General features: G+C 33.8%; 1 protein-coding gene across 1 annotated transcript; it reads right to left on the minus strand.

The window, feature by feature from the left end:
* Positions 1 to 4,780: 4,780 nt before the first annotated feature.
* FUT9_4 (Alpha-(1,3)-fucosyltransferase 9) lies at positions 4,781 to 12,990 on the minus strand. The gene is made up of 6 exons (XM_051212025.1): positions 12,853 to 12,990; positions 11,588 to 11,967; positions 9,605 to 9,841; positions 8,252 to 8,470; positions 6,178 to 6,335; positions 4,781 to 5,278 (listed from the first exon to the last, which is right to left on the minus strand). The coding sequence occupies exons 2-6, from the start codon at positions 11,888 to 11,890 to the stop codon at positions 4,945 to 4,947; spliced, it is 1,251 nt and encodes a 416-aa protein (XP_051072168.1). The 5' UTR covers positions 11,891 to 11,967; positions 12,853 to 12,990; the 3' UTR covers positions 4,781 to 4,944.
* Between the last annotated feature and the right edge of the window lie 584 nt (positions 12,991 to 13,574).

The following is a 13,574-nucleotide window of genomic DNA, read 5'->3' on the forward strand; positions in this document are numbered from 1 at the left end:
GACATAGCTAGCCTTATTTGTTGTCCGATCCGCACTAGTGTGCGAACGAAGCATGTAATGTTTTACGGGGCCAAACCCGGAGACTTCGACCTAAGGGTCTAATCCACAAGGTAGTGGAGCAACGTAAGGAGATGCAGTCACATGGTAGCCGGTGATCAACGATCGGTCCAAACGATACTTGTTCCCTCAGGATACTGGAGCCCATGTACACCATTGGTTTGGAATCAGAGTTTCCCAACTCTCCTAGGTGGACCAGGTTAAAGTACCGGATATTCGCTTTTCGTCCTTCCAATTACGTAAACAACACCCCCACCACGAAATGCAGTTTGGTCTAATCGAATAAAACTCGGTTTGCCAGCTTTTCATTCACACCAAATACCGGGATCATTCGTTTAGACAATCAAGTATCTTTATCTGAATGACTAAGTTATATGATCTCCAGTCATCATAATTACGTCCCTCACTTTGTGTTAAACAATCTCTTCGTTGACAAGTTTGATTGTGTGAGTTTCGTTGGACAGCTCTGTGAGCTGCATTGCATACTATACTAATCCTATAGAACCATAACGAACGCGAAATTTGTACTTTATTTGGAATTTGCCGCTAATAGTAAACGACACTTCTGTTGAACGTGAGGAGCTATTTGATAGTGGACGGTCCTGAACGATTTAACTCTGAACCGGTTGACTTCATTTTGCGATTCCGCACGTCCACAATTTTAATTCTGTTGAGTCTTAAGTACATGGAATGGAAATATATCTCCTTATTTGCATTTGTGGTAGGGTGATCATTATAATGTGCATGGACAGAAAATAGACAGTAAAACACATTGTTTCTAAAACACATAGATGTTTGTCTTCATATTTACCTTTAACCGCACTCATTTTGATGCCAGCTGGAAAATCTCTCGATCGTGACCCACCCTATGTAACATATTTTCCAGAATTGGACGAAAAATATGCATGAGGTATTTGGCTGTAGTTGAACAATATTATGTATGAGAAATTTACCATCGGACCAATTTGTCTACATATTTCCTGCTCGAAATGTCACCGTAGCTGCGAAACAATTTAGATCACCAGCAACCAATATTTTCTAAGCTCACTACTGTAAGTATTAAACCCTATATTACTGGCCTGAAGGATCAGAGGCAAAATAATATGATGGATGATCTGTCAAACTGTTATATAAAGAATAATTACTGAACTGTGAAAATTTGATGCCAATTCGCAGGATAGTAGTCTATCTTGATGATGGGAAAGGACATCAACTTAATTTGATTTATTTAACTACATTTAACCTTATAAGCTTATGCTAGGGATTTCTCATTACACGCTTATTTATATGACGTAATCCAATCATTTTTGAGAACAAAGATGACTAATTGTAATCAGAACATCCTTATTAGGGATTTCAAAATTGAATTGTACAGACTCAGTATGTAACTGTAACTTAGGCTTGGGGTGGAGTACAAATTGTATAGGTATTTTGGTGGCGATAGACTGAAGACGGGAAATTAAACCTATGGTTACATCTGACTCACTGGATCAACGGAAACACACATAACATCCCCTACCATATGTTGGGAGATAAAGACAAGTTACATCAAATACATAAATCCGTCATTAACATGTTAGCTCTACCTTGAAATGAACAGACTAAAACAGTAACTACGGGTCATAAAATATAATGCATGAAATGAGATGCACTACAAATTGAGTAAAATGTTTTGAACTTTCAGATGTTAGGTGGTTTTTAGTGTAGTCTATACATTGAGCACTTGCTTAAATGTACTGAAATCTTCGCATCCACTAATCAATTATCCAGCCTGATTCAAATATGACTGATATGTCACTGATTAATACTTTAGAATTGCGATGTGATCAGTGAAATGTCTCAAACGTGGGGTATCAGTTGTAACACTTTCAAAACAGAAATGTACGAATTCAATTCGTGCTACTAACGACTATTAGGCAGCATTATGCTAAATAAAAGCGCAAAATGGCTGACAAAATAGAATTTAGTGTACGGCGTTCCAAGCAGGATATGGAAGCCTTTCGTAAACCTTTCCCAGTTCTCCATAATTAGCATACACAGAAAGTTTGGAAATATCGAACACTTTCTTTTCAACTAGTGGTCTATTGGAGACTTCTTTATAAAATACCCTGTCAACTTCAAAACGAAGACCTTTGCTACATCAAATATAAAGAGTGCTATGAATGATATCTTCACAATGACATGTGAAATAACAAACTTCAAGATTGATTTGCTCTAAATATATGGTCCTCTTGTTATCAGATTCAGATAAAAGCGCATGAATAGCGATTCTATTCAAAGTGCCACCACTGGGCAATGAACATCAAATGTTCTGTAATGTCTTTTGCTCTAGTCGGTCAAAATTTATATCCGCCTGTATATTCAGATTATTGATGGCATTATTTAAGGTTCAATAACTGTATTGATTATGGTGAATAATACTTAAAAAATGAGCTCACATATTTTAAATCACTTCAAGAAGTACGACACAGAATATGTCTGAATGTTTGTAATAAAATTTTATTGTTTAACATCTTCATTCATTTCATTTTTATGTTTTAAACAAAGAAGCCATAAAATTCTGATACAACAGTATGGTGGAATAAAATATGCGGGATTATTATGATATTTTTGACTGAAATAACTTTTGAGAAAATAATTATGTGATAATGAGAAAAAGATGACGTGAACTGATGCTTTTGTTTGTTATGAGGAACCCAAATGATTTATTCAATAGTAGTTTTCTGTTGTCAAATAAACTCAAAATTTTAACCTTAAATGAGCAATGTATAATAATTTATCATGTATTCTAGTAAAAATGCATTTGTGATATTACGGTTATTGACTGAAATTCAGTTTTGAATTATGCAAGAAAATTTAGTGGGGCCCGTTATTTTGCGTCGTTTAAATCGGACGATGTTGTCGAAAGGGCTTTCCACTTTAGTGGCTCGTGAATCTGACTCCAATTAGATCGTATAGAATGTTTGTTATCACCTATTCTCGTATATAATCATCGACTTTAATCGCGTTAGTCAATAACGGAATTAAATAAGTCAAATAACGAGAATGGACTTTTGAATACATATATTTTGTATATAGAGCGAATGGAGTAGAAAGAAGAAAAACGACGCAGAGTGGAGATGGCTGGTAAGTCAACTCCCATTTAACCAAGCGTTAATCAGTAATTATAGTTACACAAAAGTAAGTTACAGACATGTGATGAGTAATGGGATAAGAAATGTACACAACACCTACGCGCTAATATAAAACAGTCAAGATTGATAAGCGAATAAATAACAAGGTCAGTATGAGACTCAAGTAGAATGAATAGAATGGGCTGTACGAAAGCTAGAATAAGGTATATGAGCTTAACATAATAACCGACACGACAAAAAGGTACAATCTGATCATGGTTTGAGGCTATCCTCTAGACGATCGTTATCGTCCTACCAATAACAGTTTCTAAATCCTATATAGGATCTCATTAGTATGATTTGAATTCAAATACTTTCTCTATAAATAATCTATTATGAGCCCTAGAGACTACTCCACTGTTTATTAACTTCAACAACTCCAGAATATAGTGTGGTAAGCTTTGAATAAATAGTCTCACCAATGATGCTAAACCAGTTGGGTGTTAAATTATTCAGCTTTTGTGGTTGGTCAGTTTAATATAACAACCAAGGGAAACGAGTTACATCTATATGTAAATAAATGCAGTGTCTCCTGTGAATGGATTGACAAAGTTGTGAATTCTTTCTTTATCAAATGAGAAAAGAAGGTTGAATGAACAACACAGATCGTCGCACACATATATTGTAGTTAGCAAACTTTAAAGATTTCTCATATATATCACCAAGCAACGAATTAAATTTTACAAGACACCTGCCTAATAGTTACGAAGCTACGATGAAACACTTCCAATATTATTGGCTAGCCGTTCATAAAAATTCATTTTCTACAGGTTTGCATCAATTCCGTCAACTTTCTAACCGGTGTGTCAGAAATAAGAGTCAGTCGAAGGACATTTGTCGTTTCTAAGAATGTTCTCTTTATTTCAATTTGATATCAGTCACATTCGGTCAACGCAGTCGACGATAATCGATCATCCGTCATTTGATGATTTTATGAATCGACTTTCTTGTCTTCTTACTCTATCATCTGTTGATCATCTAATTCATAAACAATTGTAACAATAAATGCGAAAGTACTTAATAATAAATTTACTATAAGTTATGTGCATCACGACTTCTCGAGTGATAGAAAACTTCCTGAAATTCGCAGAGCATTTCAGTACATTTAGCGTTTCGAACTAGTTTCCTATTTCTGCGATCACATCAGTCTATGTCAAAGGAGAGCTTCACTGCTGCGATACATTGACAACTTTTGAAGAAGGTTAACCATATAATTAAAACTGACCTCAGATGTAATTAGTGAAATTTGGAAATGGGATGAGACTCCCGAAATTAGTTAATTCAACTGATGTTTAGGTCTTGGCAAACCCTCAGCACGACTGTTGCTTATAAATAAAATATTAAGCTGAACAAATCAACGATTAAGTAAACACTCAGTTTTTCAAGACAATATAAGTTTAAGAATACACAAGTTGTGCTCAGTCGGTCGGTTGTCAATCACTCTTTTCATCTTCCTTCATTAAACTTTAAACAATTTGTATACGATATAATTACTGTTAAATAGATTATGCTGTTTGTAAATTTATGTTGTAGAGACAATAAACTGGAAATATTAATGAACACATTTTATTCTGTCTAAAGTATCCCATAAATACTTTTGAGTGAATTTTTGATAAAAATAACAAACTAATAAAATCGTAATCACTTTACAGTATACAGAGTCAAAATCATAGTAACCTGTGATATAAGTATTATTCAAAACTGTGAAAAATCGCTAATCGACAGAATTCCAGCGTAGTTTACGACCAACACAAGCATCGTTCCACCATTTCGAAACATTTGGGAATGTATACGATTTCAGTTTATGAGCGGTATGTGCCAATAAGCATATAGCGCATTGAGGCAATGGAAACCAAGCCCCTATGGTCCCATGTTCATGCCATGAGAAGTACTCATTGTACGCAGTATCGTTTCTGTCCAAATACTTCAAATAATTGGCAAGCTTTTCTGGGGATTCAAACTGATCCACATGAATAAATGAATGAGGAGGAGCGACACGCTTGTATTCTTCATATGAGGCACCCATCACAACTGGAATTACATTGTTGCTATGTTATTTAAACAAACCAGATACAATAGATGAATGCTTTAGTGAGGTGATGGAAATGACAAATGAAGTGAGAGAAAATAAATTATTCATCACAGATAATTGAACTTGACCACCCTGATCTATCTTTTGAAAACGAGTGATATGTTATAGTCTATTAAAATCGTGGGGAGAGAGCGCCATAAGAGTTCATCATTTGTGTGTGGGGTGTGATACTGCCCGGGTGCCCAAACCGAAGCAGGTAGTTATCTTAGGGGGCCACAACCCGAGCGTTTGACCTAAAGGTCTAACCCACAAGGCAGTGGAGCATCGTAAGGAGATGCGATCCCATGGTAGCCGGTGACTAACGATTGGTTCATACGTCATTTGCTCCCTCAGGATACTGGAGCCCATGTGCACCATTGGTTTGTGATCCGGTTAAAGCGCCGGATATTCGCTTTTCGTCCTCTCAATTTCGTAAACAACACACCCGCCACGATAAGGCAATGAGTAGGACTTCCCTGGTAGAGGCTGTATACCCGTGGCCATGTGAGAGTATTTCGAGAGGGAGAGCGGCCGTACCAGGACATTAAAATCGTGGTGTGTCTTGTTGAAGCTGACTAGACTTCATCAATTTTTGAATATTGCTGTCATCGAATAATTACAACACTGTACTCATCTACCGAATCAATTTTACACCCTCTGAAATATATACAACCGGGATATTTGGCTCTACGAATATTTAGTACAGCTCTAAATAAATTTGTTCGACGAGAGTTAGTAGAGAAGCAGCAAATGATATAGTATGTTCATCAAATGCCACGTCAAACACAGAGATGATACACTGCAGCTATAAACTGGAAGATGTTGGAAATGTAGTAAACAATTAACAGTATTATTAAAATTTCATTGTTTACCTACATTAATGCATTTCCGTAAAACTTTTCCGTAATATAATCAGGGCATAAACTGTTTTCAAAACTCAAGTAGAATTTATAATGCTTTCCAAGTAGAGTAAAACATTGAGCATCGACTTTTCTAGTGCATGTCAGAGTGCCACATCTACCATAAATATCAACCTATGAATAAATCAAAGAAAAGCAGTTTATCTCTTTAGCATTGAAAGAAACCTGGTAATTACGAAATAAGTAATAAACAGAAATATTTTGCAACCGGATGTCAGACTACGTTATGGAAACTAGTCGACTATAACGACCACGAACATTGTTACACAAAATCAAATTGAAGAGATCAAATTGATGATTTATATATATATATATATATATATATATATATATATATATATATATATATATATATATTGATTTCTCATAAAAAGTCAGAAATTTCTCAAAATGAATTTGATGTTTTTGAATTGCAAACAAGCTGAGGAGAAGTTTGAGATGCTAAGATAAGAGGGTTAATGAAGTGTTTATGAATGTGGAAGTTTTTACTTTCATGAGTCTTTTTGCTTGTAATGTTACGAAGCAAATAGTCGAAATTGCAAACTGCAATGCCTATAACTATCAACAGGACAGAACAAATATGTATCTGGAGCAATGACCGAATATCCGATAATACATTCATACTCGTCAAAATGTACTATATTATATCTACGTGAAATATTACACTTGCAGGAATACATATAACACCAATCTAGGCTAACGTTTGAGTATCGCAGTCACATTCCTTTCTCGCTAGCATAAAATAAGAACACTAATCGTTTATTCTGCTGGAAGAAATTTCAAGAAAACTGTGATATTTGTGAACTTATGCGACCACTGTATCACATCACAGACACATGTTTTTTATAGGATTAAATAAATTTTAATAGAAAGAGAGTTGATCTAATCATATATCCTAATGCTACACTCATAATTGCTTCGGCTGATCCACACCATTTGACCGTATTATTTTGCTTATCAGAGATACAAGTCTTCCAAAATACGTCATACTTTATTTCCGTCGATTTGTGTCAAGCAATAAATATCCAATTCATTGGCAGAACACACAGTCACACAAAAGGAATGCAGGAACAGTTATGCAGTGGCTGTAAGTCGTAATTCAGTGAGTGATCAAACTGAAAAATGAGTACTTACTATGCGACTGATATGTTGGTCATCACTACCATGAACACCGATTTTCAGATTTATTAACACGTCAGACAACAGAAAATTGGAATTTAATGACGAAGCCGAAATCCTAGTTTCATACTTTGTCGATATTATATTACGTTCATAATATTTACTGAAAACAATCACTAAAGTGTGTAAATTCACATAATTTCCACACACATTGGCTCAATAACAGTCCATATGGCAAATAAAAATTATCGTGAAAGTCACTTAATAACAGTTATTATTTATGGTGTAGCATTTGATGAACTTTAGTTCCAGTAAATAGAATCAATCATAGATGAATGTTATAGTAAATCCTAAACAGTCAGTGGCAAGTTCAAAGCATAATGAACTGATAAGATTCAAAATTATAAATAAATTGCAGCAGACTCGTACTCACTTAGTCTCATTCTTGTCTGAACCAATTTAAGGCCCAACTTCCGTTTGAGTACTAAATGTTTTACTCACTATACTAATAATTATTTTGATGAATGAAATACTAATTATTAAAGCAATGAGTTATTTATAAAATTTAGTTAAACAACGAGATTAACCCTGTCTTCTCACTGTTCAATTAGCTTTTACTCACACCATTTTTATATACATGGGACATGCTGTATGTCTGTGTGATCATACTATTCTTGGACTAAACAAACTGACGAAAATCTCTACAACAATTTAACCAAGAAGGCAAATTTATACTCCATCCACTTCCTAACTTGTGCTTTGATCTGATGAAAATGTTTACCTGAAATACAACACTAAAACATTTCATATTGGACTTAAAGTCCTGTTGTCGTTTGAACTTGTTATGTACTGGGGCCATTGTAGGCAAACATATGAAATGAAATCGGTAACTATATAATATGGGTTCTCACTTGAATATGACGAGATAATTCTTTTACATACATCATTCTCGGATTTTTAGGTTGACAGTTGCTTACAAACCATGCTACCATTTTAGATTTACCAGTGGCATAGTTATGGGAAGGGAGTACGTATTTTGTATCTGGACCATGACTAGCAACAAATGGGATATAATTGTGATACGGTACATAAATTGTTGAATCCGTTCGATAAGAGATTGTGTAGTTGACCTGAGTGAAAAACACCAAAATATGCTAAACATTTAGATATGTGAAGAATAATTTTAGAATGCCAATAGGAAAAATATTTACACAGTCTAGTCATATACTGGTAACTACTAAATCGAGAGCTGATGTTTTCGTGTAGGTGACTGTTTTCGGTATCCTTTGAAAAAGAATTAAGCCGCGTAAAACCGAAACATTTTATCGAACCATAAGCCCTCATGTTTCATGAATGCATGTTCTCTTGCATCGAGTCGTTTGTGTCAGTGCATGGTTTCTAATTAGCGAAAATATATTGCAATAATCAGGATAAACTTAATCGATTATACACATCGTCATTAAGAAGCAGTCATGAAGCTACGAAGTAAATGCTACCGAACCTTACCATTGTCAGTTCAGTGTTTTTTATAGACAGTTGCATATAATACGATTTCATTAGGGTCTATTTTTAAATAAAGTAAAATACATATATGTTTGTTACTGCAATGTCTCAGGAGATATATGTTCATGTAGATGACTGTACATTTCATAATATTATTGACATTATTCATGCATTGAATAAACAAATAGAAACTCATTATTTCGTATACTCAACAAATTGTTTTACTTTTAATAACCACATATTCAACAAAGCAAGGTGCTAGATTGTTCACATTATTCCAGCAAGAATCAAACTTCATCACATGTGACTTCCAAAACACAGAATAATCAACGGAAAGCAAACAATATTTCAGTTTTGTCATTATATCAGTAGAGGCAATTGCCAGTGTTTGAAATAATCGAAACAACTAAGTTATCGTGAAGGTAATGATGATCACATAGCTGTCTCATTAACATTTCTAGTGAATACAACCAGAGATTACTCAATAATGTCCTATTGTTCTAAACTAATGACTCACTATATATTTTGAGTTACAAATAATAAATAACAAATGTTGAACAAACCACCTTATGCTAAAAACCATACTTGGATGTTTCATCTGATATTCCACTTTTAATGAATTCGTTGATAAATTCTACTTTATAGGAGTCAATGCAGGTTTTAGAGGACGTTCACATGCAATTGACGAAACTAGAAGACGTATTGATGAATGCTTTCACATTTCCCAATATCTGAAGCAAGTCGAAAGTTTTTCAACTCACTTTATTTTCCAATCCATCAGCGATTCTGATGTATGTGGGAGATTCATGTACATAAATGAACCATAGTTGATTTGGTGGTCTTGGACCTTTGGGATACAAGCGATCCGTCAAGAGTATAACATCGGCTTCAAGCCATCTTGATCTGTCGAAAATCAGTTCACAATCACAAGCGAAACAGAAGGAGAAGTTTCGAATAATATTGATACGAATGTTTCCATAGTTGAGAATTATTTTTCTCTGCAAAATACAATTAACCGAAGAGATACTTCAATCGAATAAGCGAAGGTGTTATGAACGGGGAATTAAGAAGCCCAGACAATTACGAAAGCTATTTTCTTGGGATGTTATTGCATTTCATTCAAAACCTGTAAAACACTTATATTTATTTTTGTCCCTATCTTATTCTACATAACACGAGCTTTCGTTCTATGTATCATTCATTAGCATACCCTTTTTTGTTCCAAAAATATTGTAATTTAAACATGATATTTTGCACTGTATTTTCTACCCTAATTCCCTGTTTCGGCATAACTGTATTTTTCTAAATTATCGAACGTCGTGGTCAAGATATGCACTTATTTATTCATGTACATTTTTGTAGTAATCCGAATTCAGAGAATCCAGAGTTTAGTGTTCCAACTGTCTTGTCTTCTTTCACTCGCGTGCTTGCCAACCAATCAGGATTTAGAATAGTTCCCTCTACCCCAATCGAACTCACGCGTATTAGACTCAAGGTTAAGCCACTCAGCCTAACGCGTCACGGTCATAATTTAGACTACACAGACCAAGGTCAAGTCATGACAAGTATCACGGGGTAAAATCGATCCAAGGTCATAACAGAAGGCTATACAGAACGATAGAATTTTGGTGATAATATCTACATCAGACTTTAAAATATCCGTAAACATTAGTAAGTACTGGTCATTATTTTCATTTAGATAGAATTAAAAGTTCTGAGTGCACGACAAGTCTGACAACAATACACAGTCCATCGACTTTATTTCTAAAGAAATTCACTTAACAATTATGACTTATGAGGTATGATAAGTAGAAGTTTAGTACGATGTCGTATTATTATCTGTTTTTCTCCTTCAATCTCAATGAAAACGGAACTTACTGTAGTAACTTTCTAAATAAGTATATTGATTTTTTGTTTATCTTCACTAGCTTAGAACTGAACTAAAATCGCTGGCCTCACAATTCCATTCCATTCAAAACTTGACTTAAGGCAACGCTGCATATTAGTCATTCCAGCTTCTGCAAACTATTCTAAATTCACAAACTTGATTACGAAAAATCCATTTGTCTTAAAATTGGCTACATCTTTTGAATAATAAAGCGGTTGTATAAATGTAGAGCTTGATTACAAGTTATTATAAAGAATATTCTACATTTGTATTTTCTTGTGGTAAAAGACTACTGCAGACTGCTGTTAATTTGATTATTTTTGTGGAAGAGACCTTCAGATTGCACTTCCAAGAGTATGAAGATTCTTTGTATTGATACCTATTTTAATATGAATTATGAAAACTTGTAAACTTTCTGAAATCTAATGACTTGAATGAAGCCTAGAATATTGAATGGTGTTGAAATCCCAACAATATGTGACGCTATTTCGACAATTGAAGCTAGGATGTCAACTTAGTTTAATGCCTCCTAACCTTATATTATTTACTGCTAATATAGTTTTAGTTCAATTGAAATTGTGTCCAATTCTAATTGGTTAGACAGACACAGAAATCTCTTCCTCATATTAATGCCGACTAAACAACCAGAACATCAGTACAACTTGAGTGTTTTCAACATCATAATTAGGTGAAAAAGTAGTCTGAAATAACAATATCGTGAGTAATTCATTCTTATTATTAAGTAAAAATAGGGTCAGAGTGATTATGATACAATGTATAGAACAAAATGAGAAGTTCTGTCAACTGAAGCAATTACTATCAAAATCTAGTAGAAGAGTCATTCTAAGAAACTCACGGCAGCTGGAGTAGAATTCCTTTCATATAATTCTTCAAGATCTTTCTCAGTAAATCCGAGTGTAATTTTATTTTCATACTTCTTCATTTGTGATGCAGTATAATAGGTCTGATTTAAATTACCTACTGAACTTGAATAAGTTTCATGTGGTAATTCATTGAAGGAGGAACCATCATCATTTCGTGATAAGCCGAATTGTTCCTCCCATTTGAATTGAAATAGTAATTTTGTCAGTTGATAACTTGTACATACTATGACTGCAAGTTGAACTGCCAGTACAACTAGACGCCTAACACGCTTCATGAGGAAATGGAATTGACAAAATGCTTGATTCGATACTTTGTAATTAACACAAAACTGGATCTGTTAATGGGAAGTACCTTTTCAAACGAAGTTAAAGAAAGATTATCAAAGTGAGAATACTAAACATAGATGCAAGTGCTTTTAACGTCTACCAAATAGTTTTAATCTACAGGTGGTCTACAGGTTAGGCACACGTGCGTATGACCGAATGTTCTGGGTTTGATATCCTGTGAAACTCCATGTTAAAATAATAACTGGCATTAGTTCTTTATTTCATGAGTATCGCTGAATCATCTTCACGTAAGGTATGATAATTAGTCAACATGAATTCACCCGATGTATTAGAGTTTTACGTGAAGTGAATTTAGGATCACAACAATGCTATCTCTATTTGAATTTTCGAAAAACAAATGATGCTAGTCTTTTTCACTCATATCCTCGAGGCTTTAAGATTAGATGTCATAATCTTCCGGAAATCATTATAGCTTCCAAATGGAGCTCGTAGTCCATAAGAAAAATTGTAACCAACAGAGATAGAGATGTTCTTACAAAGCTAACGGTAATCTACTGAAATCAATTTTATATAGACGTTTCCATGCAATTTAAAAATTTATGAAATAAGTCATAAATAAATTACAACGGACTTGTTAACTATGTAATTAACTTTATTAACAGAATCTGAACAAATACCATAGGAAACCCAAATGTACTTTGAAGCATTTGTGCAACTGATGGTTCTTCTCTTCCGATTTAATTTCCAAAACATTTCATCTCTTAACAGAGTTTATGTTATCTGAGGTCTCTTCTTTCGAAAAGATGATTCATTTGTACTCAACTGTTTATCTGGATGTATGAAATATATTCAAACCAAATTTCAATTCTCCTTGATAAAAATGAATAGTGTTGTCCAAATTGAATTACAATAGTTGTGAAAAACAGACTAATTGGTAAATTAAACATACCTGTTATTTTGTAGTGAACCCATTGAACTATTGTATTATTTGTAATTGAAGTATTTAATCCAGTAAATAAATTGTTGTGTGTGTCTTCTTGAGCTCATGTCTAAACATCAATATTCATTTATTCTCTCATTGGTTGTAAATACAAACAATCAATAATTTATCTACAACCAATTAACATTCACGAATATATATGGATTTTCAACACTCACACCCAGGTCATTCGATTCTATGTGTGCGTGCTTTCTGCATGCTTGTGGAATTTTGATGATCATTAACAATAAGAAGAAGAAAAAAGAAAAAAAGAAAATTTTTCTTTTTTCTTTGGAATTTATTACATCATTGACTCTATTTTATTTTTTCAACTATCTTTCAAATTAATAATCTTTCAACTGAACTCTACTCACTATATTCCTATGAATGTTTATTCATTATGTAATCGATTGTTTCTAACCCACTTTTGAACTGTTGTCACAATTAATGTTGTAGAATATTCTTTCACATTAGGTATATATTTACAATATTCAGTTAGCAATTTAAACCCATTATGTTATTGTGATTTTTAAATATCACAGGTTGTAAGCAGCTGACAAGAACCTACGAAATAAAATGAATTCATGCTATTCTGCTAGAATCTTTGTTCTTGCTCTTTTCAAAATGATAAAGGGAACTATGTGTATGTATTCATATAATAATAATAATTTTAGAGACTTCACCATTCATTA

Source organism: Schistosoma haematobium, chromosome ZW (genome assembly GCF_000699445.3).
Source record: "Schistosoma haematobium chromosome ZW, whole genome shotgun sequence".
Lineage (NCBI taxonomy): Eukaryota > Metazoa > Platyhelminthes > Trematoda > Strigeidida > Schistosomatidae > Schistosoma > Schistosoma haematobium.

Excerpts from the sequence above, each read along its gene's own strand:
- FUT9_4 (XM_051212025.1), bottom strand. The coding sequence starts at position 11,890 with ATGAAGCGTGTTAGGCGTCTAGTTGTACTGGCAGTTCAACTTGCAGTC. Across the intron at positions 6,336-8,251 it reads AATTATCTCGTCATATTCAA|GTTGATATTTATGGTAGATG; the intron begins GTGAGAACCCAT and ends ATTTATTCATAG. Across the intron at positions 5,279-6,177 it reads TTTTACGGAAATGCATTAAT|CAACAATGTAATTCCAGTTG; the intron begins GTAGGTAAACAA and ends TAAATAACATAG.